Below are 25,288 nucleotides of genomic sequence, written 5' to 3' on the forward strand. Positions count from 1 at the left end.
TTAACCTCTAACTATTGAAGGTAAGTCAAGTGAGCAAATTAACTTAAGTTCACAAGTCCTAATCAAAGACTAGAGTTAGTGAAGCTCAAGCCAACTAGCAACTTTCTAACACCAATCAACAAAAGACTTTTGATAATTCAAGAGTCTCCAAATTACTCAATCCAAGCTAAGAATACAAAAAGCTAATTTAAAATCCAACAAAATATTTTATCAAATACTTGGAAGGCACAAAATAAAAACATAGAAAATTAAGAAGGAATAATAAACATGAAACATAAAATTGCATTAAAAAGGGAATTGAGAGTAACATAAGAGTTCATAAACTAAATGGGCACCGAAGGAATCAATAAGAGAATTAGATAACTAAAGTGGTAGAACAAAACTAAATTGAAGCCAGGTAGAATTCTGAAATTGAGAAGAAATAAGACTAAAAATCCTAAAACCTAGAGAGAGGAGAGAGCCTCTCTCTCTAGAAAACTACATGTAAACCTAAGATTGTGTGAATGAATTATGAATGATTGATCCCCCTTTCCAGATCCACTCTGCAGCCTCTAATAAGTGTTTTCGGGTCTGAAACTGGGTCAAAAGGAGCCCAGAAATTGCTCCCAATGTTTTCTGCAAATTGCAGCACGTGATGCTCTATCACCGTCAATCTAGGTTTCACAAATTAGAATCTCATCATTGAAGGTATAGCCTAGACCAACGATCAATCCACGACATCAAATGTTTAATCTAAGATATGTCACAATTCAAAACCAATTCAATTCCGGGAGTTTCAATTCCCGGGTCGTCTCCTAAGGACACTTGAGACCAATGAGTGTGCAATATTGGTTGTGAGGATCATGGGGTTTTCAATAAAGGGATAAACATATAAAGCAATGAAAGAACATGCAAAATTGTAATAAATGAACTAATAAAGGAATTAAGGAAGTAACTATGCAATATAGACAAGTAAAGTATAGAAGGGACCAATGTAAATGTGTATAAAGGAATTGAAGCATAAAAGGTATCTTGGCTTGGAGTGAGCTAAGGGTCCTTTCCTTGTTGGAACCACAACCATGCCAACTAGAATGGATCAATCTCATTTGATCAACTCTCACATCGGAAGTTAAATGAGCATAAGTGTTCTTAATCTACAAATCCTAAATTGCTTGCTAATTAACTTAGCAACAACATAGCGTTAGTGGGAACAAGAACAATTAACAATCCAAAATTGACACTAAATGTTGGACATTACAACTCTAGAAATCCAATTGCTCACTTTCCCTAAGTCAAGAGATAGAAAACTAGCCCAAAATCATGCTTGACATTTTGTCAAACACTTGGTGGGCAAAAAGCTTAAACATGGGAAAAATGAGAAAAAGCTTGAAACCAAAAGCAACAAATAATCTCAATCAACAATAAAGATTCAAGAAAGCATGTAACAATCATCAAACATCAAATTCATCAACAAGAAAATAGAAATTGCAAAGGAGAAGTGAAATTGAACTATAACTTGAATTATAAGAAAGTGTGAGAACAATGTAACTATAAAGAGTAATAGCAAGAGATACTTACAATGGGAATTAGCAAAATTCAAGATCAAAATTGAAATGGCACTTGAATGTAAAAACCCTAGTATAAACCCTAGTAGAGAAGATGATAAAAAACTTAGAGAAAAAAACTACACTAAAAACTATCTACCACTACTCCTCAGCTTTTCTAGTTATATGCTCTCCTATTATCTTCATTCTCCCTTCCTTATAAGCTAAATGGCTTCAGAAATGGGCCTCAAATCCATCAAAATCATGAGTCACGTGCTATTTTAATGAAGGCATGTGCGTCCACCTGTGCGGACGCACAGATGTGTGCGTCCGCACACTCTGCGAAAAATCTCGACCCGTGCATACGCACAGGAGGTTGTGCACACGCACACTGGGTGATGCTTGATTGGACGCGCGACGCGGCTCACGCGCACGCATGACTTTGATCCAATGGCTGTGTGTCTGCACGCATGTCTGTATGCACGCACACTAGGCTGAGCTCTTCTCCTTTGATTCTTCATGTTTCCTCCACTTTGAATGCTCTTCTTCCATTTTCTCCAAGCCATTCTTGCCTTATACCTCTGAAAGCACTCACAAATAACATCAAGACATTGAATGGAAGATAATTGGAATGAAATTAATCAAATTAGGCACAAAAGAGCATGTTTTCATAATCAAGCACAAATTGGGAGGAAAGTTCAAATGCATGCTATTTAGTGGAATAAGTGCAAGTTTATATGATGGAATCCATTCAATTTCAACCAAAAATCATCATCAAATATGGATTTATCAATTCTCCCACACTTAAACACTAGCATGTCCTCATGCTAAATGCACTCAAAGGAGATAAATGAAAGAAAAATGATTTATTCTATGTACTACCTAAATGCATTCAACTATCCTAAGGATTACTACCAATATGCACTATGCAAAGAGTTGGTAAAACAAACCATGGGATTCTAATCCATCACAAGAAGGCTTTGGGGCAATTGCAAAGAGTTTATGCATTAAGACCAATATCCAAGGGATTGAATTGAACTTTTCAAAACTAATCAACACACAACTCGCAAGAAGATACAACATGAGATGCAAGAACATAGAATTGAGCAATCGAACCTCTCACCGGATGTGTATTCACTCAATTCGCTCAGTGGTTAGGGTTTTAATCACTCAATTCTCCTTTTATCATGCTTTTCAAAGATTTGCACTTTATCTAACAATCAACTAGTATTTGATGCATGAAAGACAAATATCATGAGGTCTTTCGAGGGTTGTAATGGGGCCAGGGTTTAGGTAGGATAAGTATGGTTAAGTGGACTTAATGAATTAGTTCTTTGATTAGCTTAAGTGTTCACCTAATCCTATATTACCTATATACTTATAACAATGCAACCTAGCTACCCAATTTTTTCCTTCTATCTCACCTTACTCATGTACTTTCCTTTTAAAACATGAACATATGCATCCTTTATTTCAACTTTTTATTTCACTTTCTATTATGCACAGTTTTTTTTTTATTTTTTTAGTGTTTTTTTAACTCTTGTATTTGTTAGCATAAGAGATGCATATGACTTAAAATAAATAACACATGAGTAATTTTCCAATTGCCAATTCTTCACAATGAATTCTATGCCTCTATCACCAATGCTTCCCAACAATTCCCCCAAACTTAGAATATACACACTAATCCACCCAAGCTAATCAAAGAGTAATTCAAGGACATCAATGGTTTTTCGCTTAAGGGAAATAATATGCTAAAATCAGAACAAAAGGGAATTACAGGCTCAACAGGGGTTCACAATGGTGAGTACAAGGGTTGGCCATATAGGTTGGTGAGTTTAACATCAAAGATGGCCCCAATCATGTTAAATGCATCCAAACAAAAAATATAGGATATAAAGAATCATGCAAATCAATAATCACAATAAAAAAGGAGTAAAATCACACCAGAACAAACATTATGGTTGAAAAATAGAACCATCTATCAAGGCTCAAAGCTTACAAGGAATGTTGTTCTAGCTCTTTCCTATGTTCCACAAACAAAATACTTCAAGCAAGTTACAAAACACAAAATTTTTCAATTCAACCGATGGTATGCCCTAAGAAAGATTTCATGGCAATTCCTTGGTGTTTCACCAACTTATTCATTCTATCATGCAACATGCAAGCATTAACTACCATATAACTATGAACTATAAAGAGATATCTACAAACAAAACAACTAAGATGCAATGAAGATAAAGCTACTAAAATTGAACAAAAAAGAACTAAAAGAGTATTGCAAAGTGATTTGAGCAAATAATTTCTTTTTTACCCCCACGCGAAGTCGATCCTCCCCCATACTTAGTTCGTGCATGGTCCTCCGTGCTTGCTCAGGATCCGGGAGAATAAGAACTTTAGCACTGCCTACAGCTGGTGGTATCGGGAATGGGTTGGTCACCTTTATCATACTCCTCCCCAACTAGCTCGAATGAAGCCTCAGGAGCTGGGCCGGGGTCTCTTCCTTCTAGCTTTGCCACTATCCACTCAAAACGCTTCTGCTCCAATTTTTCCATGTGGTGGATATCGTGCAAGATGTCTCGAAATAGATCCGGAAGAGACCGGAGAACCGGTAAAGGAATCGATGAGGTAGGTAGACTTGATGGTGGTGCTACGGGTGCCTTCCTCTTCGAGGGGGTCTTTTCTGCTGATCCATCCGATTCTCCCCTTGGAATGAACTTGTTGCCTCTTAGAAACTCGAACATGATATCCATTGGTCACCTCTCTACCCCCGCTGCGTTTGCTAAGCTGGTGCACAAAATTGCAATCACATCTTTGCAACTCCGCACAACTAACCAGTAAGTGCACTGGGTCGTCCAAGTAAAACCTTACGTGAGTAAGGGTCGATCCCACAGAAATTGCCGGCTTGAAGCAAGCTATGGTTATCTTGTAAATCTTAGTCAGGAAATTAGTGATAAAAATGATTTTGTTTATGAAAAGTAAATAACATGAAATAAATGATACTTGTGATTCAGTAATGAGGAACAGGTTAAGGCTCTGGAGATGCTCTGTCGTCTGAATCTCTGCTTTCCTTCTATCTTCTTCTCCAAACATGCATGGCTTCCTTCCATGGCAGGCTTGATGATCCTCTCAGTAAAAATGGTCCAAGTACGGTTTCTGCATGGCTAATCAACTGTCAGATTTCTCGTCTCGGATGAAAAATACCAGGCACAGCTACTGCACGGCTAATCATCTGTCAGTTCTCACTTGTGTCGGAATAGGATCTCTCTATCCTTTTACACACTGTCACTGCGCCCAACATTCGTGAGTTTGAAGCTCGTCATAGTCATCCCCTTCCAGATCCTACTCAAAATACCACAGACAAGGTTTACACTTTCCGAATCTCAGAAATGCTGCCAATTGGTTCTAACCTCTACCATGACGGTTCTAATCTCACGGACTCAGTCCGTGGATGAGAGACCTAAGAGATACGCACTCAAGCTGTCGCCCAATGACTACGTTGAGCTCAGATAGAACGGGAGTGGTTTTCAGGCATGCGTTCATAAGGTTGAGGATAATGATGAGTGTCATGGATCATCATATTCTCTATTTTGAAGTACGAGTGAGTATCGTAGAATAGAATCAAGCGTGATTGAATAGAAAATAATAGTAATTGCATTAATCCATTGAAACACAGCAGAGCTCCTTATCCTCCACCTATGGGGTTTAGAGACTCATGCCGTAGAAGATACAATATGAAATGTAAAAATGTCATAAGTCTTAAATGAATCTCTAAAAGTAGTTTTTATACTAAACTAGTAACCCAGGTTTACATAAAATGAGTAACCAAGTGCAGATAGTGCAGAAATCCACTTCCGGGGTCCACTTGATGAGTGTTTGGACTGAGCTTTGAAGCTTTCACATGCATAGGCCATTCTTGGAGTTAAACGCCAGCTTGTGTGCCAGTTTGGGCATTTAACTCCAGTTTTGGTGCCAGTTCTGGCGTTTTACGCCAGAAAAGGGTTTCTCGCTGGCGTTTAATGCCATTTTAGGCCATCAAATCTCGAGCAAAGTATGAATTATTATACATTTCTGGAAAGCCCAAGATGTCTAGTTTCCAACGCAATTAAGAGCGTGCCAATTGAGCTTGTGTAGCTTTAGAAAATCCATTTCAAGTGCAGGAGGGTCAGAATCCAACAGCATCTGCAGTCCTTTCTCAGCCTCTGAATCAGATTTTTGCTCAGGTCCCTCAATTTCATTCAGAAAACACCTGAAATTACAGAAAAACACACAAACCCATAGTGAATTCCAAAAATGTGATTTTTGAATATAAATTAACAAAAACATAACAAAAAGTGAATGAAACATGCTAAAAAGTATATGAAAACACTATCAAAAAGCGTATAAAATATCCGCTCATCACAACACCAAACTTAAACTGTTACTTGTCCCCAAGCAACTTGAAAAATAAAATAGGATGAAGAAGATTATGGTGCAATAAAATCTCAGAGTCTTTAATGACGCTCAAATTCAAATTAGATGAGCGGGGCTTATAGCTTTTCACTTCTGAATAGTTTTGGCACCTCACTTTATCCTCTAAAACTCAGAATGATTGGCTTCTTTCAGAACTCAGCATGTAGATGACGTTATTGATTTTCCTAGTTTAACTTTGATTGATTCTTGAACACAGCTTCTTTGAGTCTTGGCTGTGACCCTAAACATTTTGTTTTCCAGTATTACCACTGGATACATAAACGCCACAGACACATAACTGGGTGAACCTTTTTCAGATTGTGACTCAGCTTTACTGGAGTCCCCAGTTAGAGGTGCCCAGAGTTTTTAAGCACACTCTTTTTGGGTCACGACTTTAACCACTCAGTCTCAAGCTTTTCACTTGGACCTTCATGACACAAGCACATGGTTAGGGACAACTTGATTTAGCCACTAAGGCTAAGATTTTATTCCTTTGGGCCCTCCTATCCACTGATGCTCAAAGTCTTGGATCCTCTTTACCCTTACTTTTTAGTTTAAAAGGTTACTGGCTTTTTTTTTTACTGCTTTTTTTTGCTTCAAGAATCAATTTTTATGATATTTCAAATTATCAATAACATCTTTCTGTTTACCTCATTCTTTCAAGAACCATACCTTACTTAAGTTTCAGTATATAAAGAAAATATGCACTGTTTATGCATTCATTCAGAGAGCTAAAGTAATGCCACCACATATAAATAATTTGGATTTTTGTTATTATATACTCGAAATGTTTGCACCCTTGTTCTTCTAAAAAAAATCTATTATTTTATTCATGTTTGATAATGATAAGAAGAGTAAATTATACCCAAATTGATAAAAATAATACTAATGCTCATGCAATTCTAATACTAATGCTCATGCAACTCTTAAAATAGGTCTCTAATAACAGAAGTTATCACAAAGTTAGGACTCAACAACCTTTATTTTGAGAGAGAGGTGCTCCCTCAATCTGTGGGACGGCTAGCTCTTCAAGGGATAGCTTCTAGCGCTTTGGCTCCTGTATCTCACACCCTTGTTTTTCTTGTTCTTTGAGCAGTTTGCAAAGCATGCTATTTTGATTTTGCTACTCTTCTTTGAGTTGATCCATAGCTTCTTACAACATGGTGACAGATGCTTCTAAGCGGGCCCAATAGTCAAATTAAAGAATTTTTGGGAGGAGCTCACGCGCCCTCCTCTTGATGAGGTTGTCTTGAACTTGAGGTCCATCCATTACCTTTTTGGTGATTAGGTGTTCAACTGGGATGTACTCATCCACTTCTATCTTCACCCCCGCATCTTTATATAACAAACTAATCAAGCTTGGGTAAGCCAATTTGGCCTCAGTGGATTCTTTGTTTGCAAATATGTAAATCTCACAAGGAATCAGCTGATGAACCTCCACTTCTCTCCCCAGCATGATACAGTGAATCATCACTGCCCTTTTGACAGTGACTTTAGAGCAGTTACTGGTGGGAAGTATAGAACGCCCAATGAAATCCAGCCATCCCCTAGCAACTGGTTTGAGATCTCCTCTCTTCAGTTGGTTTGGAACACCTTTTGAGTTGGTTATTAGCTTGGTTCCAACAAGGCATATGTCCTCTAGAACTTGATCTAGATTTTTATGTTTAGCCATTCTCCTATTAAAGGACTCTGGATCATCTTGTAGTTGAGGAAGTTTGAGGACTTCTCTCACTTTATCAAGGTGGAAGTAAATAACCTTTCCTCTGACCACATTCTGAAAGGTGTGGAAGGCAGTTCCCTCCATTCTTTGCTTATCTGTCATCCACAGATTTGCATAGAATTCATGGATCATGTTTCTTCCAACATGTATCTCAGGATTAGCCAGGATTTCCCAGCCCCTATTTCGAATCTGCTCTTGGATCTCTAGGTATTCGTCTTCTTTCAGATTGAACTTAACTTCCGGGATCACTGATCTTTGGCACACAATTTTGAAGTAATGGTCTGCATGTTCTTTGGTGCAGAACCTCTCATGTATCCAAGGTTTTGGATTGTTTTCTTTCTTGCCTCTTGGAGTGGTTTATTTTCCTTTAGGGGCCATGATCTCGATTTGTGTTAGCTCAGTGATCACAGAAAATCACACCAAACTTAAAGGTTTGCTTGTCCTCAAGCAAAAGAGAAGAAAGAAGAGGAATAGAAGGAGAAAAAGATTCGAATAATGGGTTAAGGGGGTTGGCCGAATGTGTATTTAAAAGGGAGGGGGTGGGTTCAAATTTTTAGAGAAGAAAAGATAGAAAGATATGATTGAAAAAAAGATAAACATGATGTGAAAAAGATAAAATTTTAAAATTTAAAAGATTTGAAAAAGATATGAGGAGGTGAAATCTGAATTTTTGTTGATGCAATTAAGAATAAAAGATGATATGGATGAATTAAAAAGATTTGGAAAGAAATTGGAGAGATAAATGAGTTTTAAATATGTTTTGAAAAAGAATTAAGAAGAATTTATAAGATCTTAATATTTTTTTTTGAAAATGGAAATTGGAAGATGAATATTTGAAACATGTTTATGCAGAAAATTATGAATTAAAACATGAAAATTTGAAAAAAAAAACTGAATTGGAAATAAAATTTCCTCCCCCTTGCTGTTCTGGCGTTAAACTTCTAGAATACCCTGTCTAGGCGTTAAATGCCAGAAATCCTTTGTCACTAGGCATTTTTGTGAACGCCCAGGATGCTGCTGTTTCTGGCGTTTAACGCCCAGAATGGTACCTTTACTGGCCTTAAACGCTCAGAATGATAGCCATTCTGGCGTTTTAACGCTAGTGAGCTCTTTTTCTCTGTGATTCCTCTGCTTTATGTTCTGAACTTTCATTTTTTGAATTATTTATTGAAATGTATTATCAAACATGAATAACAAAATTAAATAAACTCAAAACATCTGATTTCTGCATATGGCTGGGTTGCCTCCCAGCAAGCGCTTCTTTACTGTCTTTAGCTGGAGTTTACTGAGCTTTAATCTAGTCTCAGTTTTGAGCATTCTTGCTCAACATTGCCTTCAAGATAATGTTTGCTTCTCTGCCAATTAACAATGAACTTTTTGTCAGAGTCAATATCCTGAAGCTCTACATATCCATATGGTGACACACTTGTAATCACATATGGTCCCTTCCACCGAAATTTCAGTTTTCCAGGGAACAATCTGAGCCTAGAGTTAAATACCAGAACCTTCTGTCCTAGCTCAAAGACTCTAGATGGCAGCTTTTTGTCATGCCACCTTTTTGCTTTCTCCTTGTAAATTTTAGCATTTTCAAAGCATTGAGTCTGAACTCCTCTAGCTCATTCAACTGGAGTAATCTCTTCTCTCCAGCTACCTTAGCATCAAGGTTTAGGAACTTGGTCGCCTAGTAGGCCTTGTGTTCCAGTTCCACTGGCAGATGACAAGCTTTTCTATACACAAGCTAGTATGGAGAGGTCCTTATAGGAGTCTTGAATGCAGTTTTGTATGCCCACAGAGCATCATCCAGACTTCTTGCCCAATCCCTTCTACGGGTACTTAAAGTTCGTTCCAGGATTCGTTTTAGTTCTCTATTTGAAACTTCAGCCTGCCCATTTGTCTGTGGATGATATGGAGTTGCCACTTTTGTGGTTAATTCCACACTACAAGAAAAAAGGCATATGGCCATGCTTTTTTCTTGCTACGCTTTAAAAGCGTGGCCAAAAGTGGTCAATGGCCACGCTTTTACGAGGGTGGCGATAGATTAGAGATTTGGCCACTTTTATTTTTGCTACCCTTGAAAAGCGTAGCAAAAAGGCTATACAGCCACACTTTTATGAGGGTGACGATTGATTTGAGATTTGGCCACACTTTTTTCGCCACGCTTAAAAAGCGTAGTCATAGAGAGAAACAGGCACGCTTTTAAAGCGTGGCGATAAAGTTTCGTTATAATGACATTTTAAAAGCGTGGTCGTTTTCTACAACTCTTTTGGCATACTTCAAAAGCGTGGCCAAAAAAATTAAAATTATTTTTTTCAAAATGGTTATAATTAATTAATTACATTACACACCACGTTTGAAACTCTACCTCTTTCCTATCCTAAAACTCTTCCAACCGTTTGTATTCACCTTAAAATGAAAAACTCTTCCAAAGAACCCTAAACTCTTCGAAGAAACCAGTTCTCTGTGACCCCAGCAATCCGGAGAACATAACCGGTGCTCCCTGTTCCGGCATACTAACCTAACACCCACCACACTCCCCTCCTTTCCCCTTATAATAGCGCCGTAGCCCCACTCCCCCTTTTCCCATCTCCAGCGCACACAACACAATACACACACGCACCACCTCACCCACACCGAAGAGGAGAGCTCGACGAAGGAGACGCCGCCTTGCTGCCAGCTCCGTTGAAGACCAGCCCGCCGCCGCTGTCGAGTCAAACCTGAGAGAGAGTGTGTGCAACGATGAGAGAGGAGGTACCATCACCAAATGCGTCGCAGCCGCTGGAGTAGCTTCGCTCTTCGCCGTCGCCGAGGAGGGGAAAGAGGAGCTGCTCCCGTCGCACCAGTCACCGTCGTGCTTCCTGGTTGCCGATGAAGGAGCCGCGAGAACCGTTGCCGTCGCGGAGGAGGGGGACACGCGAGAGGGAGCCATCAGTGTTGTCGCCATCACAGCTGTTGAGTAAATCTTCGTGCTTTTTCAGTAAATCTTCAATCATCATTTAACTGAAACCATCTTACAAAATTTTACTAATCGCATGTTCAAAATGGGTCTACTAGTTTTCATTGAATGTTATGTGCTATCTGAATTTATGTTTTATTGTTGAATTTTTTGTAGTTCTCAGGAAATCCAAGGAAATCCAAGTTCTAGGTTGATTCTTTTCTGGTTCAGTAAGATGAGTTCTCATGAAAAATCTCTTGATTGATTTTTTATGTCTTATCTTTTTTTTCCCTACTCTGACATATCTTTTGATTTGCATGATTAGGCTGCAAGGGAAACTGGTGCACTTCAAGAAGCAAAGGACGAACTTTAAGAAACGGTGGAGGAACTCACCTGGCGTCTCCAACTAGAAAAAAGTTCGCGGGTGAGAGTGTTGTTCGTTTTGCTGTTAGATATAAGTTGGTGGACTATGTTATTTTGATATCTTTACAAAATCATGCATACTGTAACTCTAGAAGAAAACTATGTTGAATTCTGCAGACCAACCTCGAAGAGTCCAAAGCACAAGAGATATCAAAACTGCAGAATTCATTACAGGAGATGCAGGGTAAACTTGATGAAACCAATGTTCTACAGGGTAAACTTGATGAAACTAATGCTCTACTTGTCAAGGAGCGAGAGAATGTAGAGAAGGTTACCATCGAAGCAATTCTAGTTATCTAAGAAAAGGAGATTATTGTTGAAGACACTGCAAAGATTGATGCACTAACAGTGGAAGTTGAGAGGCTAAAGGTAACCATGTTCAACATTTCAAATCTCTTACTATAGCAAAGATTGTATCTATTCTGTTTTATTATTAGTTATTATAGCAATTGGATATATCATGGAATTAACATATTTAGAGTGACAGATAATTAAAAGAGAATGGAAAAAGTAATTAGTATATAGTTATTACTTGTTTCAATTTGTGTGGAGTTTAATATGGTGAATAATTGGGGATTAATTTGATTTAATTTGTGTGATTAAGGGACCCAGAATTTGGATGGTGAAGAATCCGAAGATGCATCACTTCTACTTTCTTTAGCTAAGGCATGACTTCTTTAATATTGATGGTTATCTCTAGTTTATTAACTTACTGTTTTATTGTCAAACTTTTTTTTGGAGACTAAATTGTGAATGTGTTGAGATGCTAATTGTCCTTGCTATTTGATTTAGGTTTTGCATTAACGATCCTTGATTCTGGGGGATTGGGGGTTCTTAATCCTTTTTCATTTATATCAGTTTCATTTTGTGAAAAACTAAAGTAGACAACTAACTGAGACTTGGGCTAGATGCTTTACTGTGAATTCTTATCCAGATATGTATTACAGGTTTAGACACAATAGACAATACTAGTAATAGTTGAAAGGTACAAATTGGGAAAAGTACAAATTTTTTAATTAAATACAAAGCTAATAGATAAGATACTCGTATTTATATGCATAGGTGTGACGAGAAATCTCTTGAGAATTCATTTTGCAAATGTGCTATGGTCACTCGCGGATATAAAATAACAAAGTCACTTGATCCCGTTACTGCAAGTCTCAGTAGTGATGCTTTAGCTAAAATTATTTATTCAAGGCTTTTTGACTGGTCATTTCTCTCTGTTATATGTTCTTTCTTTTAGGAGATATGCCTCACCTTTTTTTATTGAACTCATACAAATATCTCTTGTTCCAGGATTGTGGACAAGGTTAACAATTCTATTGGGAAAGATCCAAATTCAAAGAACTTAATCGGAGTCTTAGATATATACAGATTTGAAAGTTTCAAGATGAACAGGTGCTTAACTAACTAAGGAACCTAGATGCTCTGTGTGTGTGGATAATGATGTGAAACTTGATCAAGTTCTTAATTTCTTATGTGTGGATTCATATTAACTTTTTACTTAAAAAAAATTACACTCTACTAATTGTTCTTATGCAGTTTTGAGCAATTCTGTATCAATTTGACTAATGAGAAATTGCAACAGCATTTCAACCAGGTTTAAATCTGTCTTTTCTCCAAATTTGATCACTTGGTAAAATATTTCAATTGACTTAGCATTTGTACATGCAAGATAATGGAATTTGACATAGTTACTGTGTTAATTTAGTTGTATCATGTGCATGAAGAGTCCTATTATGTGGACATAAAATTGAATCTTCTTTGGAGTGCTTGTCAAAGCTAACTCTTTAAATCTTATAACACCCCAGTAATTTTCTGGCCCAAAATGAAGAAGAGCAAGATCCATTGATGTTATACTTTAAAACTTTCATGCTCACTTCAATTGGAATGCAGGTGGGGATTTCTTCTGGAGCTGCTGCAGCAGCAGCTGCAATAAAGGTTGGAAAGAGACCTGAGAATGCAGGGAAGCTTATTGTGGTAAGTGCATTACCTCAAATAGTAATAAAAATCAACAGATGGATGTGTTACAAGAAATTTAATCCACCTCAAATAGGACGTATGTTTATTGAATTTACAAAAACATCATACAGATTTATATACGTATGGTTCCTTTATTGGAACGTAGTGTTAAGTATCCATCTGCTTGTACGGTAGCATAATGTTATTTTTTTGCATGGGAGAATATGCTTTTATCCTGCTATTTTGGGTGACCAAGTTTCTTTTATATTGTGTTGTGTCTCCATAACTTGGTTAGCTGCAATTTTTTAGTTTTTAATTTGGGTAGAACCTTTCAACATCATGTTTTTGTGATGTTTGTCCCTTTCTCACCTTTTTTCTTTTGGTTCATATTACAAATTTACAACAACTCACTCACACTACACACTTACACACTTACACACTTACACACTTACACACAACCCTATAAGGGGTTCACCATCTGTTTGTTCTTTCCTAATTTTTGGTTTATATCTAACATTTAAATGGATCTGTCAATGTGGTGTCATTTACATTATCTGAATATTTTCTGCAGAAATTTTCCATTCAAGCAAGAAAAATGAAATGCCCACTAGCTTCACTCATTGATATAATTAGTACAAGAGAAAGCACATAAGTAGGGTAAGCCATAGTTATGAATTCTTTTATACAGCTGCTGTTGTCTATGTTTATCTATTACTTGAAGCCACTATCACTTGGATTTCCTTTTCTAGGCTTGAGTTCTTCATTTGACTAATTTATGCATAATTTAATGGTCTTTAACTTTAGAATCAATAAAGTTCTTAATTTAACAGTGTGCTTGAATTGTTTAGAGTACTGTGAGAAGTATGCTAAAGCTGAAGATGTAAGAGCTGCACCAGAAGAGAAATCAAGTGATGATGAGGAAATAAGTGAAGATCAATATGATTCAAGTGATGAACATGTTGCTGGTAAAGCAGATCCTTAGCTGCTTCAAGTGATGAACTTGGAATTGTGGTCAAAGGGGGAAATGTCCCTTATTGTTTTTCAGTTTCACGTCAATGTAAATAATGTACCATTGATTTCCTGATGCAATCTTAGTTTCTTGTTGTGGCTCTTTCAAATTGATGCATTGTGCTTTTTAGCTTAGCATGGTACTACCATAATATGCACAAATACTCTTCCTGTAACTCATTTAATGCAATGTTCACAACTATTCATCTTTTGATCTTTGAAACTTGTAGAAAAGGCTTCAAACAAATTGATTGACAATTGTTGTTTCTTGACCAGTGACTTAGTCATTGTTTAAATTTTACACTTATCTATGAATTTTGTAAGATTTTATTATGAAGATTAAAAAGAAACAATAGAACCTGAATAAACTTATAGCTACGCTTTAAAAGCATAGCCATATTGTACCGCAGTTATCAACAACTATGCTTAAAAAATGTAGCGATATCTCTCATTATTGGCACGCTTTAAAAGCGTAGTGATATCTCTAGCTATTGGCACGCTGTAAAAGCGTAGCGTTATCTCTTGCTGTTGGCACGCTTTAAAAGTATAGCCATATCCCTATTGGCATGCTTTAAAAGCGTAGCCATATCTATCATATGGAAGCGTGGCAATAGATAAAAGCGTGGCGACAAAAAAAGCGTGGCTGTAGGTCACCAAAAGCGTGGCGATAGAGCAACCTGCACCCTTGCAGTTGTGACCCTTTCAAAAGCGTGCCGGTAGCTCAAAAAGCATGGCAAAAAGCTATCGCTACGCTTTTTTTGACTTTTTGCTACACTTTTAGCTTATTTTCTTGTAGTGCCATATCGGATCAGAGCATAGTCAAGCTGTTTATTGCAGAATTGAGTGCCTCCATCACTGATTAGTACTCTAGGGACACCAAACCTGCTGAAGATATGCTTCTAGAGGAATTTCAACACTGTCTTAGTATCATTGGTGGGTGTTGCAATTGCCTCTACCCATTTAGATACATAGTCCACTGCCACCATAATATAAGTGTTTGAATATGATGGTGGGAAAGGTCCCATGAAGTCAATACCCCATACATCAAATAACTTAGTGTCTAAGATCCCTTGCTGAGGCATGGCATAACCGTGAGGCAGATTACCAGCTCTCTAGCAACTGTCACAGTTACGTACAAACTCTCAGAAGTGTCTATAGAGAGTAGGCCAGTAGAAGCCACATTGGAGAACCCTTGTGGCTGTTCGCTCACCTCCAAAATGTCCTCCATATTGTGATCCATGGCAGTGCCATAGGATCTTCTGTGCCTCTTCTCTAGGTACACATCTATGGATTATTCTGTCAACACACCTCTTAAAGAGATATGGTTCATCCCACAAGTAGTACTTTGCATCAGAAACCAATTTTTTTGGTTGCTGCCTACTGCACTCTTTGGGTATGAATCTCACAGCTTTATAGTTTGCAATGTCTGCAAACCATGGTGCTTCCTGAATGGCAAACAATTGCTCATCCAGAAAGGTTTCAGAGATCTCAGTAGGAGGGAGGGATGCTCCTACTACTGGTTCTATTCGGGACAGGTGGTCAGCTACTTGGTTCTCTGTTCCTTTTCTGTCTCTTATTTCTATATCAAACTCTTGCAGAACCAACACCCATCTTATGAGTCTGGGTTTTGAATCCATCTTTGTGAGGAGATATTTTAGAGCAACATGGTCAGTGTACACAATCACTTTTGATCCTACTAAATAAGATCTGAACTTGTCAATGGCATAAACAACTGCAAGAAACTCCTTCTCTGTGGTTGTGTAATTCTTCTGCGCGTCATTTAAAACACGACTATCATAATAAATGACACGCAGAAGCTTGTCATGCCTCTGTCCTAATACTGCACCAATGGTATGGTCACTGGCATCAGACATTAGTTCGAATGGTAAAGTCTAGTCTAGTGCAGAAATGACTTGTGCTGTGACCAGCTTAGCTTTCAGGGTCTCAAAGGCCTGCAAACACTCTGTGTCAAAGAAAAATAGTGTGTCCACGGCTAGCAGATTTCACAGAGGTTTTACAATTTTCGAAAAATCCTTTATAAACCTCCTATAGAATCCTGCATGCCCTAGAAAGCTTCTGATTGCCTTAACATTGGCAAGTGGTGGTAATTTTTCAATTACCTCTACCTTAGCCTGATCCACCATTATTCCCTTGTTCAAAATTTTGTGCCCAAGGACAATTCCTTCAGTCACCATAAAGTGACATTTTTCCCAGTTTAAAACCAGGTTAGTCTCTTGGCACCTTTTCAGAACAAGTGCTAGATGGTCAAGACAGGAGCTGAACGAGTCTCCAAATACTGAGAAGTCATCCATGAAGACTTCCAAAAATTTCTCTACCATATCAGAGAAGATAGAGAGCATGCATCTCTGAAAGGTTGCAGGTGCATTGCACAAACCAAATGGCATCCTTTTGTAGGCAAATACTCCAGATGGACATGTGAATGCTGTTTTCTCTTAATCCTGAAGATCTACTGCAATTTGGTTGTCCTGAATAGCCATCCAAAAAGCAGTAGTATTCATGAACTGCTAGTCTCTCTAGCATCTGGTCTATGAATGGTAAAGGAAAATGATCCTTTCTGGTGGATGTATTGAGCCTTCTGTAGTTAATACACATACACCACCCTGTAACTGTTCTTGTAGGAACTAGTTCATTCTTTTTATTATGAACACTATCATTCCTGCCTTCTTGGGAACAACTTGGACAGGGCTCACCCAGAGGCTATCAGAAATAGGATAAATAATCCCAGCCTCTAGTAACTTAGTGACCTCTTTCTACACCACCTCCTTCATGGCTGGATTTTGCCGCCTTTGTGGTTGAACCATTGGCTTAGCATCATCCTCCAATAGGATCTTCTGCATGCATTTGGCTGGGCTAATGCCCTTAAGATCACTTATGGACCACCCAAGAGCTGTCTTGTGTGTCCTTAGCACCTGAATTAGTGCTTTCTCTTCCTGTGGCTCTAAAGCAGAGCTTATGATCATGGAAAAAGTGTCATCCTCTCCAAAAATGAATATTTCAAGAATGGTGGTAGTGGTTTCAGTTCGGGTTTAGGAGGCTTCTTCTCTTCCTGAGGAGTTATCAGAGGTTCTTTTGTTTTCTCTGGTTCCTGTAGATCAGGCTGAACATCTTTAAAAATGTCCTCTAGCTCTGATTTGAGACTCTCAGTCATATTGACCTCTTCCACCAGAGAGTCAATAATATCAACACTCATGCAGTCGTTTGGGGTGTCTGGATGCTGCATAGCTTTGACAGCATTCAACTTAAACTCATCCTCATTGACTCTTAGGGTCACCTTCCCTTTTTGGACATCAATGAGGGTTCGTCCAGTTGCTAGGAAAGGTCTTCCTAGAATGAGAGTTGCACTCTTGTGCTCCTCCATTTCCAACACCACAAAGTCAGTGGGAAAGACAAATGGCCCAACCTTGACAATCATGTCCTCAATTACGCCTGATGGAATTTTAGTGGAGCCATCAGCAAGTTGGAGGCATATCTAGGTTGGTTTAACTTCATTAGTCAAACTAAGATTTTTGATAGTGGATGCAGGTATCAGGTTGATACTTGCCCCAAGATCATATAGAGTTGTCTTGGTACAAGCATCCTCTAATGTGCATGGTATCATAAAGCTTCCGGGATCTTTAAGCTTCTCTGGTAAGCTTTTCAGAATGACTGCACTGCATTCTTCAGTGAGGAAAACATTTTCAGTTTCTCTCCAATCCTTCTTATGACTTAAGATCTCTTTCATGAGCTTAGCATAAGATGGTATTTGCTCAAGTGCCTCTGGAAACAGAATCTTTATTTCAAGAGTCCTGAGATAGTCTGCAAAGTGGGCAAATTGTTTATCCTGTTCTGCTTGGCGGAGTTTCTGAGGATAAGGCATCTTGGCTTTATAGTCTTCAACCTTAGTTGCTGCAGGTTTACTTCCTACAGAAATGGTTGGAGAAGCCTGCCTAGGGGGGTTGTTATCAGCACTTGCAGGAGTCTGATTCCCCATTAGCGTTTGAACGCTAGAATTGGGTGCTGTATGGGAATTTAACGCCAGATTGCCACCCTTTTTTGGCGTCCAATTGGCCATCCACTGGGTGTTTAATGCCACTTGTTCACCCTTTTCTGGCGTTTGAACGCCAGAATTATTCCTCTTTGGGCTCTTAGTGTCCTCAGAGGGATTTTGGGTAGTGGGTTGGTCATCCTCTGTCAGTTGTTCCTTTTTTGGCTTCCTGCTGCCATGAGTTGAAACATTCAATGTCTTTCCACTCCTTAAATGAACAGCTTGGCACTCTTCTGTTATCTGTTTAGATAACTGCTGTCTTATCTGATCCAATTGTGCTTTCATATTCCTGTTAGCATTTTTAGTGTCTTGTAGCATCTCCTTAAATTCTGCTAACTGTTTTGTTATAAAAAGCAATTGCTGATTGAGTTCAACAACTTGTTCTAGGGGACTAAGTTCAGTGGATACTGCTTTAGCCTCTTCTTTCATGGAGGACTCACTACTTAAGTACAGATGCTGATTTCTAGCAACTGTATCAATGAGCTCTTGAGCCTCTTCAATTGTCTTTCCCATGTGTATAGATCCACAAGCTGAGTGGTCTAGAGACATCTGGGCCTTTTCTATAAGCCCGTAGTAGAAGATGTCTAACTGCACCCATTTTGAAATTATTTCAGAGGGGCATTTCCTTAGCATCCTCTGTACCTCTCCCAAGCATCATAAAGAGATTCATTATCCTCTTGTTTAAAGCCTTGAATGTCCAGCTTTAACTATGTCATCCTTTTGGGGGGGAATATTGATTCAGGAATTTGTCTGATAACTATTTCCATGTTCTTATGCTGGCCTTGGGTTGGTTATTTAACCACCTCTTAGCTTGGTCTTTTACAGCAAATAGAAACAGCAATAATATGTAGACATCCTGATCCACTTCCTTATCACGTACTGTGTCAGCAATTTGTAAGAACTGTGCCAGAAACTCAGTAGGTTCTTCTTGTGGAAGACCGGAATACTGACAATTTTATTGCACCATGATAATGAGCTGAGGATTTAACTCAAAACTGCTGGCTCTGATGGAGGGTATATAGATACTACTTCCATATGAGGCAGTAATGGGGTTAGCATATGACCCCAGAGTCATTCTAGACTGTTCATTTTCACTTATGTCCATGATGGAGAAAGGGAGATGATATGAATTGTAAATAAACAACTTTCTCTATTTTTTTTGAAAACCAAAATTAAAAGAAAAAAATAAAATAAAATAAATAAAAAATTGAATATAAGTTTCGAAAATTAAGAAGGAAAAAAGAAATAAAAGAAATTAGAAAACTAAATTAATTAATTAATTAAAAAGATTTGAAAAATTTTTTTGTATGGATTTTTGAAAAAAATGAGGAGAGAGAAAGTGGTTAGAATGTTTTGAAAAAGATATGTCCTAAAATTAAAGATACTTGAAAATTAATACTTGTAAGAAAATAAATAAAAGAAAAGTTTTGGAAAAGATATGATTTAAAATTTTAAAGATTGAAACTTTCTTAACAAGAAAACACCAAACTTAAAATTTTTCAATCAAACTAATAAAATGGGACAAGTAATTCGAAAATTTTAAAAAAAGAAACAGGATTTTGAAAAAATTTATAAAAGATTTTCGAAAAACATATAAAAAAATTGAAAAAGAATTTATTTTGAAAAATATTTAAAAAGATAAAATTTTTAAAGTTGAAATCTTGACTTAATGACACCAAACTTAGAATTTTTAGATCAAAACAGAGAAAACAAATAAGAAAACTTTGAATGTCAAGATGAACACCAAGAACACTTTGAAGATCAAGATGAACACCAAGAACAAATTTTGAAAATTTTTAAGGAAAGAAGGACACAAAGGACACCAAACTTAAAAATTTTTTATACTTTAGACACTAATAATTCGAAAATGCACAAGAAATACAAGGAAAGACACAAAACAAGAAAAACTGAAGATCAAACAAGGAACACAAGAGTTTAAAAATATGAAGAATAAGAAGAGCATATAATTCGAAAAAAATGAAGGAAAATAAAAACATGCAATTGACACCAAACTTAAAACATGAAACTAGACTCAAACAGAAGACTTTAAACCAACAAAAATAAATTATTCCTAATCTAAGCAACAAGATGAACCGTCAGATGTCCAAACTCGAACAATCTCCAGCAACGGCGCCAAAAACTTGGTGCACGGAAATGCAATCACACCTTTGCAACTCCGCATAACTAACCAGCAAGTGCACTAGGTCGTCCAAGTAAAACCTTACGTGAGTAAGGGTTGATCCCATGGAGATTGCCGGCTTGAAGCAAGCTATGGTTATCTTGTAAATTTTAGTCAGGAGATTAGTGATAAAAATGATTTTGTTTATGAAAAGTAAATAACATGAAATAAATGATACTTGTGATTCAGTAATGAGGAAGAGGTTGAGGTTCCGGAGATGCTCTATCGTCTGAATCTCTGCTTTCCTACTGTCTTCTTCTCCAAACACACATGGCTTTCTTCCATGGCTGGCTGTATGATCCTCTCAGTAAAAATGGTCCAAGTACGGTTTTTGCACGGCTAATCAACTGTCGGATTTCTCGTCTCGGATGAAAAATACCAGACACAGCTACTGCATGGCTAATCATCTGTCGGTTCTGACTTGTGTCAGAATAGGATCTCTCTATCCTTTTGCACACTGTCACTGCGCCCAACATTCGTGAGTTTGAAGCTCGTCACAGTCATCACCTTCTAGATCCTACTCGGAATACCATAGACAAGGTTTAAACTTTTCGGATCTTAGGAATGCTGCCAATTGGTTCTAGCCTCTACCACGAAGGCTCTAATCTCACCGACTCGGTCCGTGGATCAGAGACCCAATGGATACGCACTCAAGCTGTCGACCAATGACTACGTTGAGCTCAGATAGAACGGGAGTAGTTGTCAGGCATTCATTCATAAGGTTGAGGATAATAATGAATGTCACGGATCATCATATTCTCTATTTTAAGTAAGAGTGAGTATCATAGAATAGAATCAAGCGTGATTTTATAGAAAACAATAGTAACTGCATTAATCCATTGAAACACAATAGAGCTCCTCATCCCCACGTATGGGGTTTAGAGACTCATGCCGTAGAAGATACAATATAAAATGTAAAAATGTCATAAGTCTCAAATGAATCTCTAAAATTAGTTTTTATACTAAACTAGTAACCTAGGTTTATAGATAATGAGTAACTAAGTACAGATAGTGCAGAAAACCACTTTCGGGGTCCACTTGGTGAGTGTTTGGGTTGAGCTTTGAAACTTTCACATGCATAGGCCATTCTTGGAGTTAAACGCCAGCTTGGGTGCCAGTTTGGGCGTTTAACTCTAGTTTTGGTGCCAGTTCTGGCGTTTTACGCCAAAAAAGGGTTTGGACTATTAAACATTTCTGGAAAGCCCAAGATGTCTACTTTCCAACGCAATTGAGAGCGCGCCAATTGGGCTTGTGTAGCTCAAGAAAATCTATTTCGAGTGCATGAGGGTCAGAATCCAACAGCATCTGCAGTCTTTTCTCAGCCTCTGAATCAGATTTTTGCTCAGGTCCCTCAATTTCAGTCAAAAAATACCTGAAATTATAGAAAAACACACAGACCCATAGTGAAGTCCAGAAATTTGATTTTTGAATAAAAATTAACAAAAATATAACAAAAAGTGAATGAAACATGCTAAAAACTATATGAAAACACTATCAAAAAGCGTATAAAATATTCGCTCATCATAAGCGCATCACCATCGACGGAAATGGAATCTTGATATTCTTTTTCTCAACCAATTTCCAAATCAATTTGCACAATAAAGGAATAATGGCTATATGCTTCCCTTGCATAATAGCCTGATGTGGGTAAAATGTCGGTAAAAAATTCTCAATAAATAAGCGCGTTGTAAGTATAGATCTAAACCGACAATTAAACCTCAATCAAATTTAATTTATTTGTCACTTAAGCAAACCTAATAAAAATAACCGAAGTATTAAACCTCGGGTCGTCTCTCAAGGAATTGCAGGGAAGTATGTTACTCTTGGTTATGGGATTGTATCTTTTTGGGTTTTTGAAATGTGGAACAAGGAATGTAAATAACAAGAAAATAAAATAATAATTAAGAAAAGTCTTAGCAAGGATTGAGAATCGGAATTCCTATTCTCATTATCAATGTCAATTGTGATGGTGATTGCCTTTTGCTATCACTTAGTTAACCTCTAACAATGGAAGATAAGTCAAGTGAGAAAATCAACTTGAGTTCACAAGTCCTAATCAAAGACTAGAGTTAGTGAAGCTCAAGCTAACTAGCTAGTTTTAATCACCAACCAACAAGAGACTTTAACAATTCAAGAGTCTCCAATTACTCAATCTAAGCAAAGAACATAAAAAGCTAATTTAAAATCTAACCAAGCATTTTATCAAACACTTGGTGGGCGCAAAATAAAAGCATAGAAAATTAACAAGGAATATTAAATCTAAACAACCAATTGCAAACATCAATGACTAACAAATAATGGAAGAAGCAATAAACATGAAATACCACAAATTGCATAAAATAGAAAATCAAATCTAACATGAGAATTCATAAACTAAATTGGCAACATAAAGTAATTAACAAGGGAAATAAATAAACTAGAATGCTAGAACAATTAAAAGTAGATGAGAAACTAAATTGGAATAAGATAGAATTCAGAAATTGAAAAGGGAATAAAACTAAGAATCCTAAAACCTCTCTAGAAACTACATCTCCCTAAAATTATGTGTATGAATGTTGTATGAATGATTCCCCCATTCTGCAGCCTCTATTTTGTGTTTTTGGGGTTGGAACTAGGCCAAAAGGAGCCCAAATATCGCCCCCAGCGCTTTCTGCAGATTGCAGCACGTGACGCTTTGTCACGCGTACGTGTCGATTGGAAAAAATCCTTGTCACGCGTACGTGTCAGTCACGTGTACGCGTCGCTTGTCTTCTACGCCAGTCATGCGTACGCATCGCCCACGCGTACGCGTCGTTGCCAGCTTCTCAAAACTTTATTTTCTTGCGTTCCTTCCACTTTTGCATGCTTCCTTTCCATCCTTTAAGCCATTCCTGCCCTATAAAGCCTGAGAAATCTTAACACACAGATCACAGCATCGAATGGTAATAAAGGATAATTAAAATTGACAATTTAAAGGCCTAGGTAACATGTTTTAAACTATATCACAGAATTAGGAAGAAAAATGTAAAACACGCAATTTATATGCATAAGTGTGAGGATAATGGATAAAATCCGCTCAATTCAATACAAAATAAACCGTAAAATAGTGGTTTATCATAGCCCACAATAGCAAAGAAGTTCGAAATCTAACATGGGTAGTGTGGGTGCTCAGGATGGTGTAGTCCGCCACAATCTGATGCCATATACGAGCTTCAATATTCAAATCAGAGTATGCAATACTAGTGGGAACAAAATTTCTCCCTTTGCTATACTCCCAAGATGCATCAGGACGACCTATTCTCTCAAGAATGGGAGTCAGAGATACCCTTCCTTTGAAGACATCCACTTTTATCTTGAAATAGTCATCCTTCTCAAGTGAAATGTGGGGGATGTTCAGAATAGCTTCTAGAGCTTAATTGGATGTATCCAACATCTTTCCCTGGAGGGAAACTGACTTCGGTTCCCAATCTTGGTAGTTCGCATAGAATTCCCACACCATAGTCTCATTGACTTCAATGGGTTCTCGCTCGAGAAACTCCCAATAAAGCGAGGCAATCCGTTGGTGAATAGTCGCCTTGTATTGACTTGGAACCTTCAATGGCTGCTCCCAATGGATTGTGTGTTTCTCAATAGCCTCATATTAATAGTCGGCTCTTCAGTTAACCAAGGTATCTGGTTTATCACCTTGGCGATTCCACCAAATATCAGGAGAGTAGGCGGTAGTTTGCTTAACTGGCGAAGTAACTAGTGCCTTACCCTTCTTTCTCATCTTGAAAATAAAAATAAGAGAATTTCGAGATCATAGGGCAACAACAAAGTAAAATCACTTAGGAAGCACTAACAAGGTTAAAAGAAGCTTATAGAAATGGTGTGATTTACAAAAAAACGGTGTGTGTACTCCAATGATGCACGCGGTTGGAACACACACACCTGCTAAATACCACGACAATCACACTGCTTATCAGTCAAAGCTCACTGCTTCTCAAATAAATGCTCAAGTTGCAAGGCTAAAGCAACTTCAAGCTCGCACCAATTGATTTGTTCACACCCTTTGAATGTGATGGTCATTGAGGTTGTTCATAAGAAATTTTATTAGCAAAAGAGTATACAACAATAATGACCATTGATGTGTGGAAAACGATCCAACACAAAACTCACCGGCAAGTGTACTGGGTCGCATCAAGTAATAATAACTCACATGAGTGAGGTCGATCCCACAGGGATTGAAGGATTGAGCAATTTTAGTTTAGTGGTTGGTTTAGTCAAGCGAATCAAGTATTGGTTGAGTGATTTGTGTTTAACAGGAAGTAAATGACAGTAAATGTAAAGGGAGAGGGGAATTTGCAGTAAATTAAAGAACAGGAAAGTAAAATGGACTGAATCTTAAAGAACAAGAAACTAAATGACTGAAACTTAAAGTGCAAGAAATGTAAATTGAAGTAACTTAAATGGCAAGGAATGTAAATTGCTTGAATATAAAAGGGAATTGAGGAATGGGATTGCAGGATCTAAACAAAGAAGAAGTAAATTGCAGCAATCAATTAAGTAGAAGATGAATTGGAGTAAACTGAAATTCAAACAGAATAGGAAATTAAAATGCAGCAAGGTTCACAGAAGAACCAAAAGTAAAATTGGGTCTCAGGTCTCAAGAGACTAGGTAGCAGAGCCTAGATCTCTATTTGCCTTCCTAGATCCAAGTTAACAAAGCAATTGACAAGAATTAGAAGAGAAAGCAGTAAAGAAAATGTAAAGGGATTCAATTATGCAGAAAGAGAATTGAAGAGAATTTGAATGGGAATTGAGACAGAATTTCCTCAATTTCTCACACCCAAAACTCAGAAACAGAAGATTAGAAGTGCTCAGGCAAGAATGAGGAAGAAGAGAGATCAATTCTCCTCCCCAATTCTTAGAATTCTCAGTAAAGTCACCCAAGAACAATTGCCAAAGCTCAAAAGAAAAGTGAAAGTAAAAGTAAAATTCAAAAGTAAAGGTCAAAAGTCCTAATTACATCAAACTAACTCCTATTTATACACTTTCTATTCTTGGATTTTGGGATTTGGATGGG

General features: G+C 37.6%; 1 protein-coding gene across 6 annotated transcripts; it reads left to right on the forward strand.

Annotated features, from left to right (window-relative positions):
* Positions 1 to 10,101: 10,101 nt before the first annotated feature.
* Positions 10,102 to 14,231, forward strand: LOC107493581 (uncharacterized). Of its 6 annotated transcripts, XR_008010470.1 has the most exons (9): positions 10,102 to 10,648; positions 10,805 to 10,857; positions 10,953 to 11,051; positions 11,168 to 11,419; positions 12,347 to 12,448; positions 12,593 to 12,650; positions 12,947 to 13,030; positions 13,584 to 13,669; positions 13,861 to 14,231. XR_008010470.1 is itself a non-coding variant. In XM_021124622.2 (5 exons), exons 1-4 carry the CDS (start codon positions 10,561 to 10,563, stop codon positions 11,236 to 11,238), a joined length of 306 nt encoding a protein of 101 aa, XP_020980281.1. In that variant the 5' UTR covers positions 10,102 to 10,560; the 3' UTR covers positions 11,239 to 11,419; positions 11,655 to 11,721. The 6 variants fall into 6 exon arrangements, 1 of the variants encoding a protein (XP_020980281.1); XR_008010469.1 differs by having other exon boundaries at positions 10,102 to 10,669; positions 10,805 to 11,051; XR_008010468.1 differs by having other exon boundaries at positions 10,805 to 11,051.
* The last annotated feature ends 11,057 nt before the right edge of the window (positions 14,232 to 25,288 follow it).

This window comes from Arachis duranensis, chromosome 6 (assembly GCF_000817695.3).
Source record: "Arachis duranensis cultivar V14167 chromosome 6, aradu.V14167.gnm2.J7QH, whole genome shotgun sequence".
Classification (NCBI taxonomy): domain Eukaryota; kingdom Viridiplantae; phylum Streptophyta; class Magnoliopsida; order Fabales; family Fabaceae; genus Arachis; species Arachis duranensis.

What these genes read in the sequence shown, in the direction of transcription:
- LOC107493581 (XM_021124622.2), top strand. Translation starts at nt 10,561, where the DNA reads ATGAAGGAGCCGCGAGAACCGTTGCCGTCGCGGAGGAGGGGGACACGC. An exon ending in GTGTTGTCGCCATCACAGCT is followed by an intron (nt 10,644 to 10,804) that starts GTTGAGTAAATC and finishes AATTTTTTGTAG; the next exon opens with TTCTCAGGAAATCCAAGGAA. An exon ending in AACTAGAAAAAAGTTCGCGG is followed by an intron (nt 11,052 to 11,167) that starts GTGAGAGTGTTG and finishes TGAATTCTGCAG; the next exon opens with ACCAACCTCGAAGAGTCCAA.